At 54.7% G+C, this 21612-nt stretch overlaps 1 protein-coding gene across 2 annotated transcripts; it reads left to right on the top strand.

Annotated features, from left to right (window-relative positions):
* The first annotated feature begins 7472 nt into the window (after window positions 1-7472).
* Window positions 7473-21612, top strand: LRFN1 (leucine rich repeat and fibronectin type III domain containing 1). 2 transcript variants are annotated; one of them, XM_016935906.3, is made up of 5 exons: window positions 7473-7592; window positions 10051-10083; window positions 12287-12341; window positions 13050-14492; window positions 19888-21612. In XM_016935906.3, the coding sequence occupies exons 4-5, from the start codon at window positions 13087-13089 to the stop codon at window positions 20795-20797; spliced, it is 2316 nt and encodes a 771-aa protein (XP_016791395.1). In that variant the 5' UTR covers window positions 7473-7592; window positions 10051-10083; window positions 12287-12341; window positions 13050-13086; the 3' UTR covers window positions 20798-21612. The 2 variants fall into 2 exon arrangements, with proteins under 2 accessions (XP_016791395.1, XP_016791396.1); XM_016935907.4 differs by lacking the exon at window positions 7473-7592 and adding an exon at window positions 7666-7895.

Below are 21612 nucleotides of genomic sequence, written 5' to 3'. Positions count from 1 at the left end.
GATCCTCAGTTTGGACTCAGTTTCTGCCTCTCATCTGGGCTCTAGCTGACGGTTCCTGCAGTACGAGGCTTGGGCCAGCAGGGGGCGGGCTGACCTAGAGGAATGCGAGCTGGGTCACGGGAGGGAAGGAGGATACCTCTTTCTTAGAAAGAAAGGGAAGGGCCTGAAGGATTTCCTTGGGGGGTAGGGGACGGATGGGCGAGGCCTGGGTCTCCTGGAGGTATTGGGGAAATATCTGGATCTACAGAGCGGTCACTCCCAAGGGGAACAAGGACCCCTGAGAATAAAGGAGGCAAAGTGCCCGTTTCCTCCCCCACTCCCCACCTCTGGGGGGTAGGAGGCATCACCGAATGCGACTTTTCTCAGCTGAGCCCTTAGATAGGAAGAATTTAAAGGCGGAAGAGGTTTGAACGTAATTGCTTCAGGATATCAGGAGCTGCTGGGGGGTGAGTGGTTTGTACGGTCAGGTAGGCCTGAACACCCAGGGCTGGGGAAGCTGAAGTCGATCCTGGGCCCTCGGTGGACTCCCAGGGGTGTGAGATTGAGGAGACAGGGAAGGGACACTTGCCCCCATCTGAAGATTCTTCTTTTCTTTTTTCTGGCATCTCTGGACATCGAACTTTCTCAGGCTTTCTGCGTCTGTCTCTGAGGGACATTGATTAAGTACCCACAATGTACTGGGCTCTGAGAATTCCGAGATGGGCAGGTCTTCACAGAGATGAATCACACCCTTTCTGTCTCTCTGCTTCTCTTCCATGTTTCTAATTGTTCCCCTCTCTGTCCCCGGTTTCAGGGACGTGGGAACTCCCTCCCCCCACCCCTTTTCAGGTTCCCGGTAGAGAGGTGGCTGTTGCCATGGTAACAAAGACATAGTGACCTTGGGCCTGGGCTGCCCGTTCCCCCAACCTTGGTGTTTCCGGGGATAGGGTCCCAAAAGCCCAGCTCCAAGCCCTCCCAGCCTTAACACACCATCCTCTTACCACCCCACTCTACCCTATCTCTTGCCCGCTCACCCCCAATCAGGGCAAGTCCTTTGCATGAGGGATTCGGGATAGAATCACTCTACACTGGTCCATAGAGAAAATTCACCCTGCCCTAAATTCTCTGGAGGGTTAGGTTGAGCTCCTCTGCCCTCCACTAGTGCTGTTTTCCTGTCCCTATCTCTCTGTCCCTCCCTCTGATCACAGGCCCAGTCCCTGAAGGCAGGAGATGGAGAGGGAGGAGGACTGGAGACAAGAGGGGTCATTCAATTAAATGGACAAGGAACTCCTGGCCTGCAGAGGTCAGAGAGGCAGAGGGACTCATCCAAGGTCATGCACTTACATGATCAAATGAATACTAATAGCTGACCCTCCTCTTGAGGGCTTCCTATGTACCAGGTACTTCTATAAGCAGTTTATAGGCATTAGCTTATTTAATTATTGCAATACCTCGTGAAAAAGGTACTATTATTCTCTCCAACTTAAAGACGATAAAAACCTGAGGCATAGAAGCCAAAGGCACCTGTGGTCTGTACAGTTAGAACTCTTTAACCCCAGGCTATCTTGGGGGTCAATGGCCACACCCTCTCTTAGGCAAGAGACTTAGGGAACCTCCTCCTCCTCCCCCCTCCCCTCCCCCTCCCCTCCCCTCCCCTTCCCTCTCCCCCTCCCCCTCCCCCTCCCCCTCCTCCTCGTCCTCCTTGGTGGTACTCCCACCCTCCATAGTGGAACTTCTGTTTCATCCAGGCTTGTGATTACAAACGGTCCAATTAGAAAGAGCCATGCACAAGGACTTGCCCGATCAGGAGCAAAGCATGGGAAAGCAGGGGCCAATCAGAAAGGGTGGCTCACAGGCGCAGTCCAATGCAGAGAGAGTACAGCTAGGGATTGTGGAAGGACCAATCAGAGAGGCCAGAACAGACTGCACCATCCAATGAGGAGTCAGCACAATGGGACGTGTCTTCGGGTTTGGGGAGATTCCCTGGAGAGGCAGTACAAACTGGGGACCGCCTCCTCTAGTTCCACCAACCTATCCTATAAACGCCCACAGATCCAAGCTCCCTAAGTTTTGAGTCGGTGCCCTAGACTTGGGGGACTTCCTAACCTTGAAAGGGCCGGAATGGGCATTGCTTAGCTTTAAAAGGGCTGGAGTTTTTGCTTTGGGGCAGGGCCTAAGAGTCTGGGGGTGGGGCCTAGGCTTGGGGCGGGGCCAGAAGAATGGGATTGGTAGAGGGTCTGTATTAGGTTTGGGGCAGGAATTAGGGCTCCAGGGAAACAATTAAGATGTCTAGTTCAACCTGTTGCCCGTTTTTCAGGCCAACTCACACATTCCCTTACCTTATGAGACATTCTCCAGCTGCTGGGCATACCCTTTTCTTCTAGGGAACCTGGGCTAAGAGGTCGTATTTATTCCTTCCTGTGGTCCCTGAACTGAGTCTGGAGCCAGACTAGCTCCCCAGTCCTCTCCCAAGACGCACTTGAGAACACATGTTGGGCCAGGCACGGTGGCTCACGTCTGCAATCCCAGAGGATCACCTAAGGTCAGGAGTTCGAGACCAGCCTGGTCAACATGGTGAAACCCCATCTCTACTAAAAATACAAAAAAATAGCTGGGCGTGGTGGTACGTGCCTGTAATCCCAGCTACTCGGGAGGCTGAGGCCGGAGAATTCACTTGAGCCGGAGAGGCAGAGGTTGCAGTGAGCCGAGATCGCTCCATTGCACTCCAGCCTGGACAACAAGAGCAAAACTCCGTCTCCAAAATAAACAAATACATAAATAAATAAAAATAAAATAAAAAGAACACATGTTGTCTAGGTGCAGTGGCTCACACCTTGTAATCCCTACATTTTGGGGGGCCGAGGCTGGAAATCTTAGAGGCTGAGAGTGTGTGACCAGCCTGGACAACATAATGAGACCGCTTCTCTATAAAAAATAAAAAATTAGCTGGGTGTGGGGGTGCGTGCCTGTAGTTGGGAGGCTGAAGTGGGAGGATCACCTGAGCCTGGGGAGGTCGAGGCTGCAGTGAGCCATGATCACGCCACTGCACTCCAGCCTGGGTGACAGAGGGAGACCCTGTCTTTAAGAAAAGCACGTTTACTGAGTTCCTGGGTGGCAGTCACTATTCTGGGCACTGGAGGATGTTGGTGTCCGTGCCACTTCCCTTGGGAGGCTTACATTTCAATGACTAGACAGTAAATAAATAACAATAAATAGGTAAACAAGTAAACAAAATAAGAGGGTGACAAGAGCCAGGCGCAGTGGTTCACGCCTGTAATCCCAGCACTTTGGGAGGCCAAGGCAGGAGGATGGCTTGAGCCCAGGAGTTCGAGACCAACCTGGGCAACACAGCAAGACCTCATCTCTTTTTTCCTTTTAAAATAAAAATAAAGAGAGTGATAAGTACTATAAGGGAAATAAATAAGGTGATGTGCTAGATAGAAATGGTGGCACCTGGTGGGGCTGTTTGTTGCCGCCAGAAGAGTCCTGCTTCCCCACTCCCTAACATTTACTATGAAACATTTCAAACATGCAGCCAAGTTGAAATAATTATATATATATGTGTGTGTGTGTATTATATGTATATCTATATATATATTTATACAAAAGTTTATTAGAGATGGGGTCTCGCTATGTTGCCCGGCTGGTCTTGAACTCCTGGGCTCAACTGATCCTCCCTCCTCGGCCTCCCAAAATGCTGAGATTGCAGATGTGAGCCACCACGCCCAGCCTGAGTTGAAATAATTTTATAGTGAACACTCATATACCCATCACTTAGATGCCACCACGGACACGTCAATGTACTACTTCATCATCTATCCATCCAGCCACCCTTCTTCCTCCTCCTTCCCCTCCTCTTCCTCTTCTTCCTCCTCTTCTTCCTCCTCCTCCTTCTTCTTCCTCTTCCTTTCTTTTCTTCTCTCTTTTCTTTTCTCTTCTTCCTCCTCCTCTTCCTCCCCTCCTCCTCCTCCTCCTTCTTCTTCCTCTTCCTTTCTTCTCTCCTTCTTCTTCTTCTTCTATTTCAAAGTAACATCAGAACGCTGGTTGGGGGCCCAGGTAGGGATGGTAAATTGGGGATGGAAAAGGAAGGTCTCTTTGAAGAGATTACATTTAAGACCATCATGAAAAGAAAGAACCGGCAGCCATGGAAAGGGGAGAAGAGTGCATATGCTCAGGGGCTGCTGCTGTGGGCTGGTGTGTTGGAGGAATAGGAAAGTCATCGTAGAAGCTGAACAAGGGGTCGGATGCGGTGGCTCACACCTGTAATCCCAGCACTTTGGGAGACTGAGGTGGGCGGATCACTTGAGGTCAGGAGTTCGAGACCAGCTTGACCAACATGGCAAAACCCTGTCTCTACTAAAAATACAAAAATTAGCCGGGTGTGGTGGTGGGCGCCTGTGGTCCCAGCTACTCAGGCTGAGGTAGGAGAATCGCTTGAGCCTGGGAGGCAGAGGTTGCAGTAAGCCGAGATCATGCCACTGCACTCCAGCCTGGGTGACAGAGTGAGGCCCTGTCTCAAAAAAGAAAAGAAAAGTCATTGTTAAAACTGAAAGAGGGGCCAGGAGTGGTGGTGCACGCCTGTAAACCCAGCACTTTGGGAGGCTGAGGCAGGAGGATCACTTGAGCCCAGGAGTTCCAGACCAGCCTGGGCAACATAGTGAGACCCCCATTTCTAAAAAAAAAAGAAAAAAAAAAAAAAGAAGAAGAAGAAGCTGGAAGAGAAGAGAAGAGGAGAGTCGTTGGAAATAGGGTCAGCTGGGACCAGAGCTCACAGGGCCAGATTGGCTCTATGAATAAGGCATATCTCCCTCGGTTTCAGCTTCTTTCTTCTTCCATCTGTCTCTCTTATTATTATCTTTTTTTTCTCTCCCTCTCTTTTCTACTCCTGTCCAGCCCAGGCCTACCCTCACCCTCTTTCCCCATCACCCCTACCCTGTTCTGCCACATACTATCTGTGTGACCTTGGGCAAGTGACCAAACCTCTCTGTGCCTCTATTTCCCTTATCCATAAAATGAGGATGGTAATAGGACCTCTTCATTTGGCTGTTGTGTAGATTGAATGAAGTGATAGATGTGAAACCCTTAGAATCATTTCTGGCACATAAATAGTGCTGTATATGTGTTCACTTGTGTTGTTGTTGTTATTCCTACCCCCACGCTCCAGCAGGGAGCGCTAGCAACCACGGTGGGAGGTGGGGATGCTGCCTGGGTGGTGGCGATGAAGGGTGGAGTCTGGAGAATAGGGGGATTGTGAGTGTCCCCAGGGACATCTCAGAGTTGCGCTTGGGGTTACGGTTCACCAGAAGGAGTTATCTGCAGAGCTGAGCTTGATCTGGGGGATAGGGTGGGCTTCATGTAAATAATTTAGGCCAGGGACAGTAGCTCATGACCACCGTGGTCAGGAGTTCAAGACCAGCCTGGGCAACATAGTGAGACTCCATTTATAAAAAAACTAAAACAAAACCAAAAACAAAACAGCTACTGAGGAGGCTGAGATGGGAGGAACACTTGAACCCGGGAGGTCCAGGCTGCAGTGAGCTGTGATCACACCAGTGCACTCCTGCCTGGGTGATGGAGTGAGACTCTGACTCAAAAACAAACAAATTAAAAAAAAAAAGAAAGAAAGAAAAATTAGACTGGGTGCGGTGGCTCATGCCTGTAATCCCAGCACTTTGGGAGGCTGAGGCGGGCGGATCACTTGAGGCCAAGAGTTCGAGACCAGCCTGGCCAACATGACAAAACCCTGTCTCCACTAAAAATACAAAAAGTAGCCAGGCATGGTGGGACATGCCTGTAGTCCCAGCTACTCGGAAGGCTGAGGCAGGAGAATTGCTTGAACCCGGGAAGCAGAGGTTGCGGTGAGCGGAGACCATGCCAGTGCACTCCAGCCTGGGCAACAGAGCAAGACTCTGTCTCAAAAAAAAAAAAAAAAAAAAGAAAAAAGAAAAAAGAAAAAGAAAAGAAAAATTAGCCGGGCGTGGTGGCGCACACCTGTAATCCCAGCTACTAGGGAGGCTGAGGCAGGAGAATTGCTTGAACCTGGGAGGTGGAGGTTGCAGTGAGCCGAGATCGTGCAGATTGCAGTGAGCCGAGATCGTGCCACTCTACTCCAGCCTGGGTGACAGAGTGAGACTTTGTCTAAAAAAAAAAAAAAAAAATTAGGAAAGGGGTTTAGAGGAGGACCTCTGTACAGTGGGATCCAAAACGAGAAGGGTTGAGACCCCAGGAATCTGGGGCACTGCATGAAACAACACAGATTTTTAGGGGAGAAGTTGCTGGGTTTAGGGACCCTGTGAATATCTCAGAAAGAGAAGGAGAGTGGCCTGAGATACTCAGTGGGGTTTGAGGGAAGGGGTGGGGTTCAGCTATGGGACAGGGGATGGGCAAAGGGGTCTGAACTAGGAAGGAGCAAGGCATTCTGGGCTCTATGGAAGTCACAGGGAGGGGGGACTTTCAGGGTCCAAAAGAAAGAATTGGAGCAAGAAGGAGGCAGGGTCCTCAAGGGGGCAGGACTAGTAGGGGGTGGGAAAAAATTGGGGCTAATTGGGGAGTTTTGGAAACCAAAGGATGTCTTGGAGGAGAAGGAGAGAGAAAGGTGTAAGGTCAAAGGGGTGGAAGATGGTTTGGGGTCTAATGGGGTTCATGGGGAAAGTTTAAGGGTCTTCCATAGGGATAAGAGACGTTTTAGGGCCCCCTAGAAGTTAGGCATGGTTTGGAGTTCATACTGGGGGTAAGGGAATGGGTTAGGGTCCTTGAGGGTAGAAGGACATGGCTGGGGGTCCCCAAGAAGGAGTGGAATATGATTTGTGGTTCTGGTGGCTGTAGAATGTGGTTTGGGTCCCCAAAGGGAGTCAGGCACCATCTGGGATTTGGCTGACATATGGTCTGAAGTCTCCCCCGATGTTAGGGTATGATTTGGGGTCCGTGAGGGAAGGGGTGTGGTCTGAGGGTCTATCTGAATGTTGGGATATGATTTAGGGTTGCTGGTGGGGTGGTCTGGATCCCCTTGGATGCTGGGATATGATCTGGGATTCTTCTGGGTTTGGGGGCATGGTCTGGGGTTCCTGACAGTGTGTGGGTCATAGTCTGAGGTCAAGCAGGAGAGCAGGGCATGATTTGTGGTCCTGGGTGGCCCTAGAACATCGCCTGGGTTCTCAAAAGAGGTGAGGCCTGATCCGAGGTCCCTCTGGGTATTAGGACGTGATGGGAGGTCTCTGTAGGGAGATTCGGGGTCCCTAGGCCAGTTGGGGCGTGGTCTGGGGGGGGTCTCGGGGGAGGCCGGCGGGGCTGGGGGTGGGGCTGGGGAAGGGTCGGGGGCGGGCCCGCGGCGGCTCCGCAGTGGAGAGGGGTCTGCGGCAGGTTCGGGGCGGGGATCCCGGGTGTGCGACCGCCCCGCCCGGCCGCCCCCACCAGTCGGCGCCCCCTCCCCCCTTGCGGCGGCGGTGGCGGCGGGCGGCGCGGAGGGCGGAGCTCGGCGGCGGCTCGGGAGGGAGGGCGGGAGGCGGGAGGGAGGCGGCCCCGCGGCACCGCGCCCCCTCCCCCGGCCCTCCCCCCACCATGGCGCGGAGCGAGGCGGCGGCGGCGGGGCCGGGCCCGGGGCCCCCCCGGGCTGGGTGAGCGCGGCCCGCAGAGGCCCGGGAGCGGCGGGCGGGGGCGCGGGTGTGTGCGCGGGTGTGAGCGTGCGAGCGTGCGAGTGTGTGTCCGCGGCGCTGCGGCGGGCCCGGCGTGCGCCCGCGCGGCCCTGTGTGTGCCCGGTGCCGGCGTGTGCGGCGCCCTGCCCGTGTGGCCATCGGGTGTGCGCGGGGTGTCGAGCCCGGCCGGCGTGTCCGGCTGTGCACGCGTGTCCCCCCGAGCGGCCGCCCCTCCGGCTGTGTGTCTGGGCGCTGTCGCGCGCCCATCGGAGGGGCTGTGTGCAGGTGTGTGTGTGCGTGGGTTGTGTGCCCAGGTGTGGGTCCCCCCCCAAGCCCGTGTGCGTGCGCGACTAGCTGCTCTGGGTGTTTGTGTCCGGGTTGGATGTCCATCCCCGGGTCTGTGGAGCCGGGTGTGCCCGCTCGGGTGTCCATTTGTGTGTGTGTGTGTGTGTGTGTGTGTGTGTGTGTGTGTGTCTGTGGGTTGTATGTCTCCGAGGGTGTATATCTGTGAGTCCACGGCAGGTTGCTGGCTTGGGGGCTGAGGCTCGGCGCCTTGTGGGTCCAGGCCTCGGTGTGGATTTGGGGGAGGGGAGTTCGCCGCTCCCTCGGTCCATGTCAACTGGGGGGTCCTTAGCGGTCCTGGGGGAAGCGGCCATGTCTTCCCCTTCCCGGTGGTTGCGGGGGGGGGGGGGATGGGCGGCCAGGAGGTGGACAGATGGAGGGGGGATGAGAGGCCGAGAAGTGGACAGATGGGCCCTGAGGTGGGGGTTGGGGGGCGAAGACCCGGCCCTTCCCCACCCACTCCACCCTAATTCCCCCACCGGCCAGACATCTGCAGACGGAGCCAGAGTTACCTCCATCCTGATGGCCAGGCTGGGGAACCTTTGGGGCTGCTGGTGGGAGGATCTCCTTGAAACCGTGATCTAGGACTCAAACCCCCAAATCCTCTTGAGTTTCCACCTGCTGAACTCTGACCTCTGGCCTGGCTTGTGCCCTGGTTTTTTGGGGGTGTGGAGGGCACGATGCTGAATGTGCTGCAGGGATGTTAGGATTTCTTGGGCCTGGGAAGTAAGTAGGTGGGGTGGTGGGGGGGTGCCTCAGGGCTGGGAGGAATGTGTGTCCAAGACTGTGTGAGTGTGAATCTGGGCCTGTCTACTGACTGTGCTACTGTGGCTCAGTATTTTCTATGCATTTGGAAGTGTGTAAATCACAGGACTGTTGTGTGAGCATGTGTCTGTTATGAGTGAACATCTTGGCGTGTCTGCAAAGGTGGATCTTTTTGTGCCTGTGTGCGTGTTCCAGTGTGGATCAGCCTCGTATCTGTATGCTTGTGGTTTTGTGTGTGTGTGTGTGTGTGTGTGTGTGAGGTATGTATCTGTTGGCGTGATGCTGTATCAACTTTGCAACATGGAGATGTGTGAAGTATGAGTGTGTCTGGGCATTTAAGAGTGTGCACTTGTGTATGTTTGCACAGGTGTGTGTGTGTTTGTTAGATGTGTGTGCCCCTGTGTGCTGGTGAGTGTGCAAGGTAGATCTGTTGTAAATGCATGTACCTGGTTGTCTGTTAGGGGGCACATGAGTTTCTCTGTTGTATCTGTGCATTTGTGTGTGTGAACTTGCATGGCAGAGTCAGTGTTGTACATGTGTTGTTGCATGCAGGTGTGTCAACCTTGAGGGTATGTATCCATCTATGTTGTGAGTCTGTTTGTGTTTTGGTGTTGGTCTCTGGGGGTTGTGTATGTTCAGACATGTATGTGAAGGACACAAGTGTCTGTGCCCTGGCACAAGGCTGTCCCTACTCTTGGGTTCAGTGGGTTTGAGGCCCATGTGGCATGACCTCTGGTACACTGGGGTCCTGCCTGGGGTCCCTGGACACAGTGTGTCCATATGCCAGGCCAAGTGCCCATAGAGGGTGGAGGGCACACAGATCATGTTGCTATGTTCATAGAAATCCAGATGTAGAGACTGGGGTTGTGGGCTTGCGTGGGTTCTGACATGGACACACATGTTGGTGTGGGCAATAGTATCATGGCAAGGATGGGAAACTTTGGCCCTTCCCCAGCTCTTGGTACCGTTCAGGACTTTGGAGTTGAGGGGCTGGGATGTAAACTCTTGGGTTCTAACGGAGGGCCAGAGGTCTGGTCTGGACTCTTGGGTCAGAGGGAAGAGGGGGCTGGGGTTCTTGGCTCCTGAAACCCCAGAGGACAAAGGGCTAAAGTCCTTGACTCCTGGGCTTTGGAGGGTGAACAACCCTGAGGCCTAATCTAGGATTCCAGAGAGGACTTCTGGGTTCCTGTGAGACTATGCAAAACCTGCCACAGGAGGACTGAGAGCGTGATCACACCAGGGACTTCCTTGGCCGGGATGGTCTCCAAGGCAAGATCTGGTGCACAGAGAAGAGCCAGAACGATGCTAACAAGGTGGTTCTGTTCCTTTGCAGGTGCTGGCCCAGGCCCTGACTCCCTGAAGAGAGGTGAGTAGAGCCGTAAGGCTTCAGAGAGAGAGAGACATGGGGGGTGATGGGGCTTGCTGTCAGCCAGCTGGGGGTCTGGAACCCTGCCTCGCATGGATTTCAGTTCAGGGGATGACAGTTTCCTGAAGGACCAGTTGCCCACCACTCTGTCCAAGGCTGGGGAGTGGTGACAAGGTCAGGAACATCAAAGTTGGGTGAGGGCTTGTGGTGGCCAGGTGGCTCTGGGGAGCAGGTGGGGGGTTTCAGGCCAAGAGACATTCATTCTCAGGATGGTTAAGGTGTTTGGGAAAGCAAGGTTTCCTCATGATATCAGTAAAGGATACAAGAATATGTCAAGATATGAAATGACCCCTGCATTTAGAGGGTTGAATGAATATGTTTGCCCATTTTGTATGTGCGTGTGCATGGGTGTGGGAAGATCTCCCGAAAGCCTGACCTCCTGGTGGCTGAGAAAGCTGGAGAAAATAATAAATTAGTAATAATAATAGTAATAATAATAATGATAATAGCAGCAGCTCACATGTATATAGTGTTTACTTTGTCAGGAACTATTCTAAGCATGTCATAAAATATTATCTCATTAAATCCTCATAGCAACCTTATGAGGTGGGTGCCATTATTATTCCCATTTGACAGATGAGCACACCGAGGCACAGAGAGGGGAAGTCACTTGATTAAAGTCACACAGTGGGGAGGTGAGGTCTGAACCCAGGCAGTAGGGCGGATTCTGTCCTGCAGTGCTGCACCACTCTCCATAAATGTTAGCTATTTCCATTGCTATTATTATTCCCTCCATTTGAGTCCTACCCCAGCTGTCGGAGGCGAGGCTCTGGACTTCTGTTTCATAGACTGGGATTCTGAGCCCTGAAGACCCCATAGCCAAGCAGGGGCAGACTCAGGCTCCTAATTCTGGAGTCCCCCTTTCTAAGCCAGGGTTTCCAGTGCATTGTAGAGTAGTGATCTAGAGGGAGTGAAGGACAGATTTGGGGTGAACTCAGAGATGGTAGGACACCCCGATCCGGCCTCTTTTTCCGCCTTCAGCCCGGTCATTGTCTCCCTTACTCTCTGTCTCTTTCCTCCTCTGTCTTTTTCTCTCTAATACTGTCTCTATTTTTCTCTCCATCTCTGTGTCTTTCTTTTTTCTGTGTCTCTCTCTTTTCTGTGTCTCATTCTTCACTCTCAGTTTTCTGTCTGTTCACCTTCCTTTCAGACTCATCTTTTTGTCTCTCTGTTTCTCTCCCAATCTGTCTCTCTCTCTTTGCCAGTCCACTTCTCCCTCCCCCTGGTCTCTCCCTGTCTCTCTTCACCTCTTGTCTCTGACTTTCCTGGTCTCTGTCCCAGGCCCCCTCCCCACTGGCAGGAAGATCAAAGCCACCTAAGGCCGTAGCCCCAAACACAGATTCCTGGGAGGTAGGCCAGCAGGGGCTAGGGTACAGGGCAGGGTGGGGTGAAAACAGTTTTAGGGACGCCCCCTTCCCATCCTTTCCTCTTCACCCCCCGCCCACCCTGTGTTGTGATGGGAACTGACATGTCGTGGGCTGCAGCCGCCGCAGGGGGAATCCCTGCCGGAAGGTTTTGCCTGGAGCAGAGACATAGCGTGAGTGTGTGAGTGTGTGAGTGTGTGAGTGTGTGTGTGTGTGTGTTGTGTGTACCCAAAGATGTGAGCATGAAAGTCTGCCCTGCTTGGGAGCTCAACTGAGCCCAGGATGAAACCAGACCTCAGAGAAGGACTTCCTGAGGCTGAACTGGAAGACTCTGATGTGTTTTTCTCAGTCCCTCCCACTTTCACACTCTCCCTGCCAATGCCAGAGGCGGGAGGGGGGAAACCCTTAACATTTATTGAGTACTTACTGTATGCCAGGCATGGTCGGTGGTACATGAATGAAGATGGTACAATTATCATCCCAATTTACAGATTAAGAAATTACAGCCTAGCTAGGGGAAATCTTGGCTTGGGGGTCACAGAGCTAGCAAAAGGGGAACCAGGATTTGAACCTGAGTCTGTTTGATTTCAAAGTACTTACTCTCAATAATAGGGCACTGTTCTATGCCTGGTACATATTAAGCACTTGATGATCATGATGATGATTGCTAACATGTAATAAGCACATTTTATATGCCTGGCACTATTCTAAGTATGCTATGTTCATCAATACATTTAATCCTCACAGAAGTAAGGCCTGTTTCTATCTCCCTTTTACAGATGAAGAAACCGAGAATCAGAGAGGTTCAGATACTTGCTGGAGGTCACACAGCTAGTAAGTATCAGAGCTGGGATTTGGAGCTAGGGAGTATGGCTTGGACAGCCAGGGCCTTAAACCATAGTTAACAGTGATTTTTTAGACAATTTAGTGGGTACTGGAGGGCCCAGGTTGGGCCAGGTGTCACCCCTTTGGTTGGGAGATCATGAGAGGTTTGGGAGCTACTACAGGAGGGGCAGAGGTGAGGGTGGGACACGCAAGTAGGGACAGGGGTATTCTATCAACCAGTATAGAGATATTTTTATTTTTATTTATGTTTTAAGATGGAGTCTTGCTCTGTCGCCCAGACTGGATTGCAATGGTGTGATCTCGGCTCACTGCAACCTCCACCTCCCTGGTTCAAGCGATTCTCGTGCTTCAGCCTCCCAAGTAGCTGGGATTACAGGCGCCCACCACCATGCCCAGCTAATTTTTGTATTTTTAGTAGAGACGGGGTTTCACCATGTTGGCCAGGCTGGTCTTGAACTCCTGACCTCAGGTGATCCGCCTGCTTCGGCCTCCCAAAGTGCTGGGATTACAGGCGTGAGCCACTGTGCCCAGCATGGAAGTGTTGTAATCTGTTGTTAATAGCTGATAGTGGCTTCCTCTCACCATCCTATGGAACCCAGCTATAGGCGGTAGGGGAGGGATCCAGGCCTGACTGGTAGCAGGACATCCCATGGCGGCCAAGTCCCACGCCTGGGTAACCGGCTCCTTCCCCGGCAGGTCTCACCTCCCACCCCTCCTGCCTTCCCACTGCACCATGGCTCCAGGACCCTTCTCCTCGGCCCTCCTCTCGCCGCCGCCCGCTGCCCTGCCCTTTCTGCTGCTGCTCTGGGCGGGGGCATCTCGTGGCCAGCCCTGCCCTGGCCGCTGCATCTGCCAGAACGTGGCGCCCACACTGACAATGCTGTGCGCCAAGACCGGCTTGCTCTTTGTGCCGCCCGCCATCGACCGGCGCGTGGTGGAGCTGCGGCTCACCGACAACTTCATCGCCGCCGTGCGCCGCCGAGACTTCGCCAACATGACCAGCCTGGTGCACCTCACTCTCTCCCGGAACACCATCGGCCAGGTGGCAGCTGGCGCCTTCGCCGACCTGCGTGCCCTCCGGGCCCTGCACCTGGACAGCAACCGCCTGGCGGAGGTGCGCGGCGACCAGCTCCGCGGCCTGGGCAACCTCCGCCACCTGATCCTTGGAAACAACCAGATCCGCCGGGTGGAGTCGGCGGCCTTTGACGCCTTCCTGTCCACCGTGGAGGACCTGGATCTGTCCTACAACAACCTGGAGGCCCTGCCGTGGGAGGCGGTGGGCCAGATGGTGAACCTAAACACCCTCACGCTGGACCACAACCTCATCGACCACATCGCGGAGGGGACCTTCGTGCAGCTTCACAAGCTGGTCCGTCTGGACATGACCTCCAACCGCCTGCATAAACTCCCGCCCGACGGGCTCTTCCTGAGGTCGCAGGGCACCGGGCCCAAGCCGCCCACCCCGCTGACCGTCAGCTTCGGCGGCAACCCCCTGCACTGCAACTGCGAGCTGCTCTGGCTGCGGCGGCTGACCCGCGAGGACGACTTAGAGACCTGCGCCACGCCCGAACACCTCACCGACCGCTACTTCTGGTCCATCCCCGAGGAGGAGTTCCTGTGTGAGCCCCCGCTGATCACACGGCAGGCGGGGGGCCGGGCCCTGGTGGTGGAAGGCCAGGCGGTGAGCCTGCGCTGCCGAGCGGTGGGTGACCCCGAGCCGGTGGTGCACTGGGTGGCACCTGATGGGCGGCTGCTGGGGAACTCCAGCCGGACCCGGGTCCGGGGGGACGGGACGCTGGATGTGACCATCACCACCTTGAGGGACAGTGGCACCTTCACTTGTATCGCCTCCAATGCCGCTGGGGAAGCGACGGCGCCCGTGGAGGTGTGCGTGGTACCTCTGCCTCTGATGGCACCCCCGCCGGCTGCCCCGCCGCCTCTCACCGAGCCCGGCTCCTCTGACATCGCCACGCCGGGCAGACCAGGTGCCAACGATTCTGCGGCTGAGCGTCGGCTCGTGGCAGCCGAGCTCACCTCGAACTCCGTGCTCATCCGCTGGCCAGCCCAGAGGCCTGTGCCCGGAATACGCATGTACCAGGTTCAGTACAACAGTTCCGTTGATGACTCCCTCGTCTACAGGTGGGTGCGGGTGCTGCAGTCCCAGGGCCTCCTCCCAAGCCCAGGGGGACCCTCCCTTCCACCTGCCCATTCCCTTGGCCTTCTTGCTCAGCCAGGGTTCTAGATGGCTGTGAGAGCTGTTCCCGCCCTCCTTTGCCCTGTCTCCTCTCTCTATTTCTCACTGTCTCTGTTTTTCATGCTTATAGAAAATATTCGCTGAGCACCTATATGAACCCGACCAGGGCTGGGCACTGGAGTCCTAACAGTGACTGAGCTCAGCATGAACCCTGCCCTTATGGGGCTCATGGTCGATATCACTGCTCCCCACAACAATCTGACTGTGCACCTCTTCAGTTAAACATTTTGGAGCATGAAATACACACACACATTTACAGTGACATTTATTTATTTGTTTGTTTTGAGACTGAGCCTTACTCTATTGCCCAGGCTGGAGTGCAGTGGCACGAACTCAGCTCACTGAAACCCTCCGCCTCCCGGGTTCAAGCGAATCTCGTCCCTCAGCCTCCCAAGTAGCTGGGATTACAGATACCCACCAACACACCCAGCTAAGTTTTGTATTTTTAGTAGAGACAGGATTTTACCATGTTGGGCAGGCTGGTCTTGAACTCCTGACCTCAAGTGATCCGCCTGCCTTGGCCTCCTAAATTGCTGGGATTACAGGTGTGAGCCACCGCGCCTAGCCTACAGCGACATTTATATTTATAAATTATATACCAGTACTACTGAACCAATACATTGGGTACATTACAGAAACAGAAAACAAAACGTATGAGAAAAATATGTTATTTCCACCCTCACTTGGGTTTGAAGCCATTGCCCTGGTGGGGACAGACCATACGGTGTCAACAGACATTTTTAAAAAAGAGTTATTTTCTCCCATCGCCTCCTTATTTCTCCTTTCACCTCTCTGTCTGTCTCTACCTTCTCTGCCCTCGTTAGGCACAGAGCCCCTGCTTTGTGCAAACTCCTGAGCTGGGTGCTGGGGACACAGGGAAACCACCCAGACCCTGTCCTCAGGGAGCTTATAGCCCAGTAGGTCGTGGTCCATAGTACACTATGAGTTGCAGTCCTGGCCTTGCCATGTCTCTCCATCTCAGTAGTTTTTTTTTCTTTTTCTTTTTTTTTTTGGCAGGGTCTTGCTCTGTCACCCCAGGCTGGAGTGCAGTGGTATGATCATAGCTCACTGCAGCCTCAAACTTTTGGGCTCCAAGCAATCCTCCTACCTCCTGAGAGTAGCTGGGACTATAGGTGTGCACCACCACACTGGGCTAATTTAAAAACATTTTTAGTAGAGACGAGGTCTTGCTATATTGCCCAGCCAGGTCTTGAACTCGTGAGCTAAAGTGATCCTCCTGCCTTGGCCTCCCAAAGTGCTGGGATTACAGGTGTGAGCCGCTGCACCTGGCCCATCTTGGTAGTTTTTTAGTATGGCTCTCTGCCACAGAATTGGCACACAGTGGGCACTTGATAAATGGTAGTTTGCCACATGGATGTCTCTCCTTCTAGCTCTGCCTCCCTCATGCACATTGTAGAGCACCAGTTAAATGCTTCAGTCATCTGCTTGGCTTCACCTGGAGATGCCAGCGGGGCTGGAGCTGTTTCCCTACCTGTGGAGAGCCCCAGCTCCTGGCTGTCAGATCTTCACTGAGAAACCTGCCTCTTGGCCTCCATCTCTACCTTTCCAGTGTTTTCTTGGCCATAGGCGTGGCACATAGTAGGTGCTTTCCCAGTGTTGGTTGAATGAAAAAAATGCCTCTGGGCTGGGCGCGATGGCTCATGCCTATAATCCTAGCACTTTGGGAGGCTGAGGCGGGCAGATCACTTGAGGTCAGGAGTTCAAGACCAGCCTGGCCAACATGGTGAAACCCTGTCTCTACGGAAAATACAAAAATTAGGCAGATGTGGTGGCACGTGCCTGTAATCCCAGCTACTCAGGAGGCTGAGGCAGGAGAATCGCTTGAACCTGGGAGGCGGAGGTTGCAGTGAGCGGAGATTGCGCCATTGGACTCCAGCCTGGGCGACAGAGCGAGACTCCCTCTGGAAAAAAAAAAAAAAAAAAAAAGCCTCCCTTTTCTTTTGTCTCTGTCTTCCTCATTTCCCTCTCTTTTTTATTCTGGTCCCAAACACTGAGTAGATGCCTACTGTGTGCCCATCTTGTGCTGGGCCCTGGGCCTACTAAGATAGGTTAGATCCTGGCCCAGCCTGACAAACACGAGGACAAACAAATGAACAAAACACAAACCTTCACAACGAACTTCCAAGCTTGCTACTTCATTTGATCTTCCCAGCTCCGCTATGAAGGCGTGATGACCCCCTCTCCATTTCAAAGACAGAAAAACTGAGGTTCAGTGGGGGATGTCACTTGCCCAAGGTCACACAGAAAGTAGCAAAGCTGTCCTTTATACACTGACACACATTTGTTGGGCACCCACTGCTTGGAAGGGAGATGGATAATATATTTCTGTAAATAATTCTGAGCTTCTGTGACTCTCCACTTCTCTGTCCCTCTCTTTCCTTTGCTCTGAGCCATGGCCACCACATGGTGGGGTGGGGGAGGTTCACAAGCCCCCAGACCCTGCATGGATGCAGATGTTGATGGCCCCCTGTCCCCAGCTGGGCAACAGACCCTGGGACTCTTCTCTTCCCTGTAGGGCCCCAGTTCCAGTTCTCCAACCCCCATTGCAGATTCCTATGCTATGGTGCCGCAGGGGTTAACTTCCTCACGCTGTCATGGGCGGAGGTGGCAGCCAACCAGAAGCCTGCTTAGCTGCTTGCTTTGATTCTGCAGCCAATTAGAGACACTTGGGCTGAAGCTTTCTTAAGGAGCCAGCCTCTGTCCTTGAAAAGGGGTGGGGGAAGCCCCTAGCAACTGGCTATTTAGGGGAAGAAGCAAGTGGAATCCAGGGCTCTGGAGAGGAGAGATGAAGAGAGGAGGAGGAAGGCTTAAAGCCAGGGCAGCCGAGGGTGGCTGGGGTGGGTGGCAGTGGTCTTTGAAATGGCAGTCAGGGGTGGGTAGAGTGGAGTTGGAGAAGTGGGTGGACCTTTATGAAGGGATGGGGCTCTGATTGGAAGTCTTTTGGTGGGAGGGTGGCTCTTGGTAGTGGGAGAACCTCCTGGAGGTGGGATGACAGAGGTGGAGCTTCAGGGCCAGAAGGTGGCTGTGCTGGAGGGGAAGCGGAAGCATCGGAGAGATAAGCAGGCCTTCGGAGGTGGGGATGTGGCCTGTCAGAGGGGGTGGAGCTTGTTCTGCATGTTCCCACGAAGAGGAAGGGGCAGTCCTTGTCTCCTGGGACCCACCAAGAGTCTTTGCTGGAGAAGAGAGCTTGTGAGGTTGCATCCTGGCCATGCCAATCAATGTGGAACGGGCAGTCCAGGTTTAGCTGAGGCTGGACATGGCTCACAGTGTGGAAAGGATGTGCTCAACAGAAGAGGGCCAAGGCCTAGCAGGAATGGCCCTCCAGAGGGGTAGATCTTATAGATGGGAGGAATGCAATGGGCTGGATAGTGTGAGCCACAGCAAGGGTTACTGGCCAACACGAGGCGTGATGCAAGCTAATGATGATATCATTAAGTGCCAGGTCCTGGCTGTGTTAACTCATTCATTCCTAACACCATCTCTATGATGTAGGAATTATTATCATCCCCATTTGGGGAAAATGAGACACAGGGAGGTTAAGAAACTTGGCGAAGTTCGCTGGGCGTGGTGGTTCATGACTGTAATCCCAGCACTTTGGGAGATCGAGGCGGATGGATCACCTGAGGTCAGAAGTTTGAGACCAGCTTGGCCAACATGGCGAAACCCCATCTCTACTAAAAATACAAAAATTAGCCAGGTGTGGTGGTGGGTGCCTGTAATCTCAGCTGCCCGGGAGGCTGAGGCAGGAGAATCACTTGAACCCGGAAGGCAGAGATTGCAGTGAGCCAAGATCGCGTCATTGTACTCCAGCCTGGGTGACACAGCGAGAGTCTGTCTCAAACAAAACAAAATGAAACAAAAGAGAAACTTGCCTGAGGTCACAGAGCAAGCAAGTGGCAGAGGAGAGACTCAAACCCGGGCAATCTGGCCCCCAGCCTTTGTCATCTTAACCACTTCTCTACACTAGTCTTCATTCGAGGGGAGGGGCCTACAGCAAGAAAGGAGTATGGTGTGTGCTTGGCTACGTTTGACCCCTTTACGGAAGAAACTTACCTGGTAGCGTGATTTGGTGACTTCTGGTGGCACATGAACATATGAGGTGGTTGCCTTTAATATCTGGACAAGGAGCAGGGCCTGCAGTCTGGATGTTGGCTATACACAGTAGGGGAACCATCCTTAGTGGGCCATTGTGGGGTGTGCCTGGAAGCCACATTTCATTTGGTTGGGGAATGGCCTGTAGCAATGTCAGGGAACATGTAGTTAAGGGACTTGGAAACTGTTCCAGGACATAGACGAAGCTAGATGGGTTTTTTTTTTTTTTTTTTGGTTTGTTTGTTTTTTGAGACAGAGTCTCGGTCTTGCGGTCTTGTAGCCCAGGCTAGAGTGCAATGATGTGGTCTCGGCTCACTGCAACCTCCACCTCCTGGGTTCAAGCGATTTTCCTGCCTCAGCCTCCCGAGTAGCTAGGATTACAGGTGCCTGCCACCACGCCTGGCTAATTTTTGTATTTTTAATAGAGACAGGGTTACCATGTTGGCCAGGCCAGTCTTGAACTCCTAACCTCAGGTGATCCACCCTTAGCCTTCCAAAGTGTTGGGATTACAGGCGTGAGCCACTGCAGCCGGCCAAAGCTAGATGTTTTACCCAAAGGTGCTGCATGCAGATAAGGGGGAGCGACCTGCATCATGGTTTTCCCTGAAAGGCAGGAATATGTATAAAAGAGGAACTAGAAGAGCATCCATTGTTCCAGTAGGAATATGACAGGCGCTGTGAGCTGACCTTAGTGTCCACCTGAGTGGGGAATGGGGCATGCAGAAAAGGGGAGGTGGCCAGTAGCGTTGGCCCAGTTTTGGGGTAGAAATGCCTAGATGAAGGACCTTGAATGGCAGTTGTCCTAGCAAGAGTGAGACATAGCTAGGGAGCATGTCCCTTGAGGGCAGGGCTTAAAAGCCATAGCACTTCTCCCCTGCAGGGGCCGGGATATGCAGAGGAGGTAATATGAATGATAGATATATTGTCCCAGTGGGTGATGGGACACAGCCAGGAGGTGGGTCTGAGGGCGGGGCATACAGATGAGGGGTCCTGAAAGGGTGGGAATATGTTGATGGAGACGGGGCTTGAATTGCTGCTGTTGTCTCAGTAGCGGCTGAGACTTCGATAGCAGGATTTAGTCCCCACTGTTCACCATGGGCGGGGCATAAAGCGAAGGGGCGTGGTTCGGGGGGACTAACCCCGCCCTGAACCCGCCCCCTCCTACAGGATGATCCCGTCCACCAGTCAGACCTTCCTGGTGAATGACCTGGCGGCGGGCCGTGCCTACGACTTGTGCGTGCTGGCGGTCTACGACGACGGGGCCACAGCGCTGCCGGCAACGCGAGTGGTGGGCTGTGTGCAGTTCACCACCGCTGGGGATCCGGCGCCCTGCCGCCCGCTGAGGGCCCATTTCTTGGGCGGCACCATGATCATCGCCATCGGGGGCGTCATCGTCGCCTCGGTCCTCGTCTTCATCGTTCTGCTCATGATCCGCTACAAGGTGTATGGCGACGGGGACAGCCGCCGCGTCAAGGGCTCCAGGTCGCTCCCGCGGGTCAGCCACGTGTGCTCGCAGACCAACGGCGCAGGCACAGGCGCGGCACAGGCCCCGGCCCTGCCGGCCCAGGACCGTTACGAGGCGCTGCGCGAGGTGGAGTCCCAGGCTGCCCCCGCCGTCGCCGTCGAGGCCAAGGCCATGGAGGCCGAGACGGCATCCGCGGAGCCGGAGGTGGTCCTTGGACGTTCTCTGGGCGGCTCGGCCACCTCGCTGTGCCTGCTGCCATCCGAGGAAACTTCCGGGGAGGAGTCTCGGGCCGCGGTGGGCCCTCGAAGGAGCCGATCCGGCGCCCTGGAGCCACCAACCTCGGCGCCCCCTACTCTAGCTCTAGTTCCTGGGGGAGCCGCGGCCCGGCCGAGGCCGCAGCAGCGCTATTCGTTCGACGGGGACTACGGGGCACTATTCCAGAGCCACAGTTACCCGCGCCGCGCCCGGCGGACAAAGCGCCACCGGTCCACGCCGCACCTGGACGGGGCTGGAGGGGGCGCGGCCGGGGAGGATGGAGACCTGGGGCTGGGCTCCGCCAGGGCGCGCCTGGCCTTCACCAGCACCGAGTGGATGCTGGAGAGTACCGTGTGAGCGGTGGGCGGGCGCCGGGACGCCTGGGTGCCGCAGACCAAACGCCCAGCCGCACGGACGCTGGGGCGGGACTGGGAGAAAGCGCAGCGCCAAGACATTGGACCAGAGTGGAGACGCGCCCTTGTCCCCGGGAGGGGGCGGGGCAGCCTCGGGCTGCGGCTCGAGGCCACGCCCCCGTGCCCAGGGCGGGGTTCGGGGACCGGCTGCCGGCCTCCCTTCCCCTACGGACTCCTCGACCCCCCTCCTACCCCTCCCCCCGCGCGCTCGCGGACCTCGCTGGAGCCGGTGCCTTACACAGCGAAGCGCGGGGAGGGGCAGGGCCCCCCGACACTGCAGCACTGAGACACGAGCCCCCTCCCCCAGCCCGTCACCCGGGGCCGGGGCGAGGGGCCCATTTCTTGTATCTGGCTGGACTAGATCCTATTCTGTCCCGCGGCGGCCTCCAAAGCCTCCCACCCCACCCCACGCACATTCCTGGTCCGGTCGGGTCTGGCTTGGGGTCCCCGTTTCTCTGTTTCCCTCGTTTGTCTCTATCCCGCCCTCTTGTCGTCTCTCTGTAGTGCCTGTCTTTCCCTATTTGCCTCTCCTTTCTCTCTGTCCTGTCGTCTCTTGTCCCTCGGCCCTCCCTGGTTTTGTCTAGTCTCCCTGTCTCTCCTGATTTCTTCTCTTTACTCATTCTCCCGGGCAGGTCCCACTGGAAGGACCAGACTCTCCCAAATAAATCCCCACATGAACAAAATCCAAAACCAAATCCCCCTCCCTACCGGAGCCGGGACCCTCCGCCGCAGCAGAATTAAACTTTTTTCTGTGTCTGA

Source organism: Pan troglodytes, chromosome 20 (genome assembly GCF_028858775.2).
Source record: "Pan troglodytes isolate AG18354 chromosome 20, NHGRI_mPanTro3-v2.0_pri, whole genome shotgun sequence".
NCBI lineage: Eukaryota > Metazoa > Chordata > Mammalia > Primates > Hominidae > Pan > Pan troglodytes.
The sequence above is the reverse complement of the archived record's forward strand: the minus strand, read 5'-3'. Positions and strand labels throughout refer to the sequence as shown.

Bases quoted from the DNA above. Each gene is read 5' to 3' on its own strand.
- LRFN1 (XM_016935906.3), top strand. From the start codon at position 13,087: ATGGCTCCAGGACCCTTCTCCTCGGCCCTCCTCTCGCCGCCGCCCGCT. The intron at 14,493-19,887 runs GTGGGTGCGGGT...CCCCTCCTACAG, and splicing joins GATGACTCCCTCGTCTACAG to GATGATCCCGTCCACCAGTC.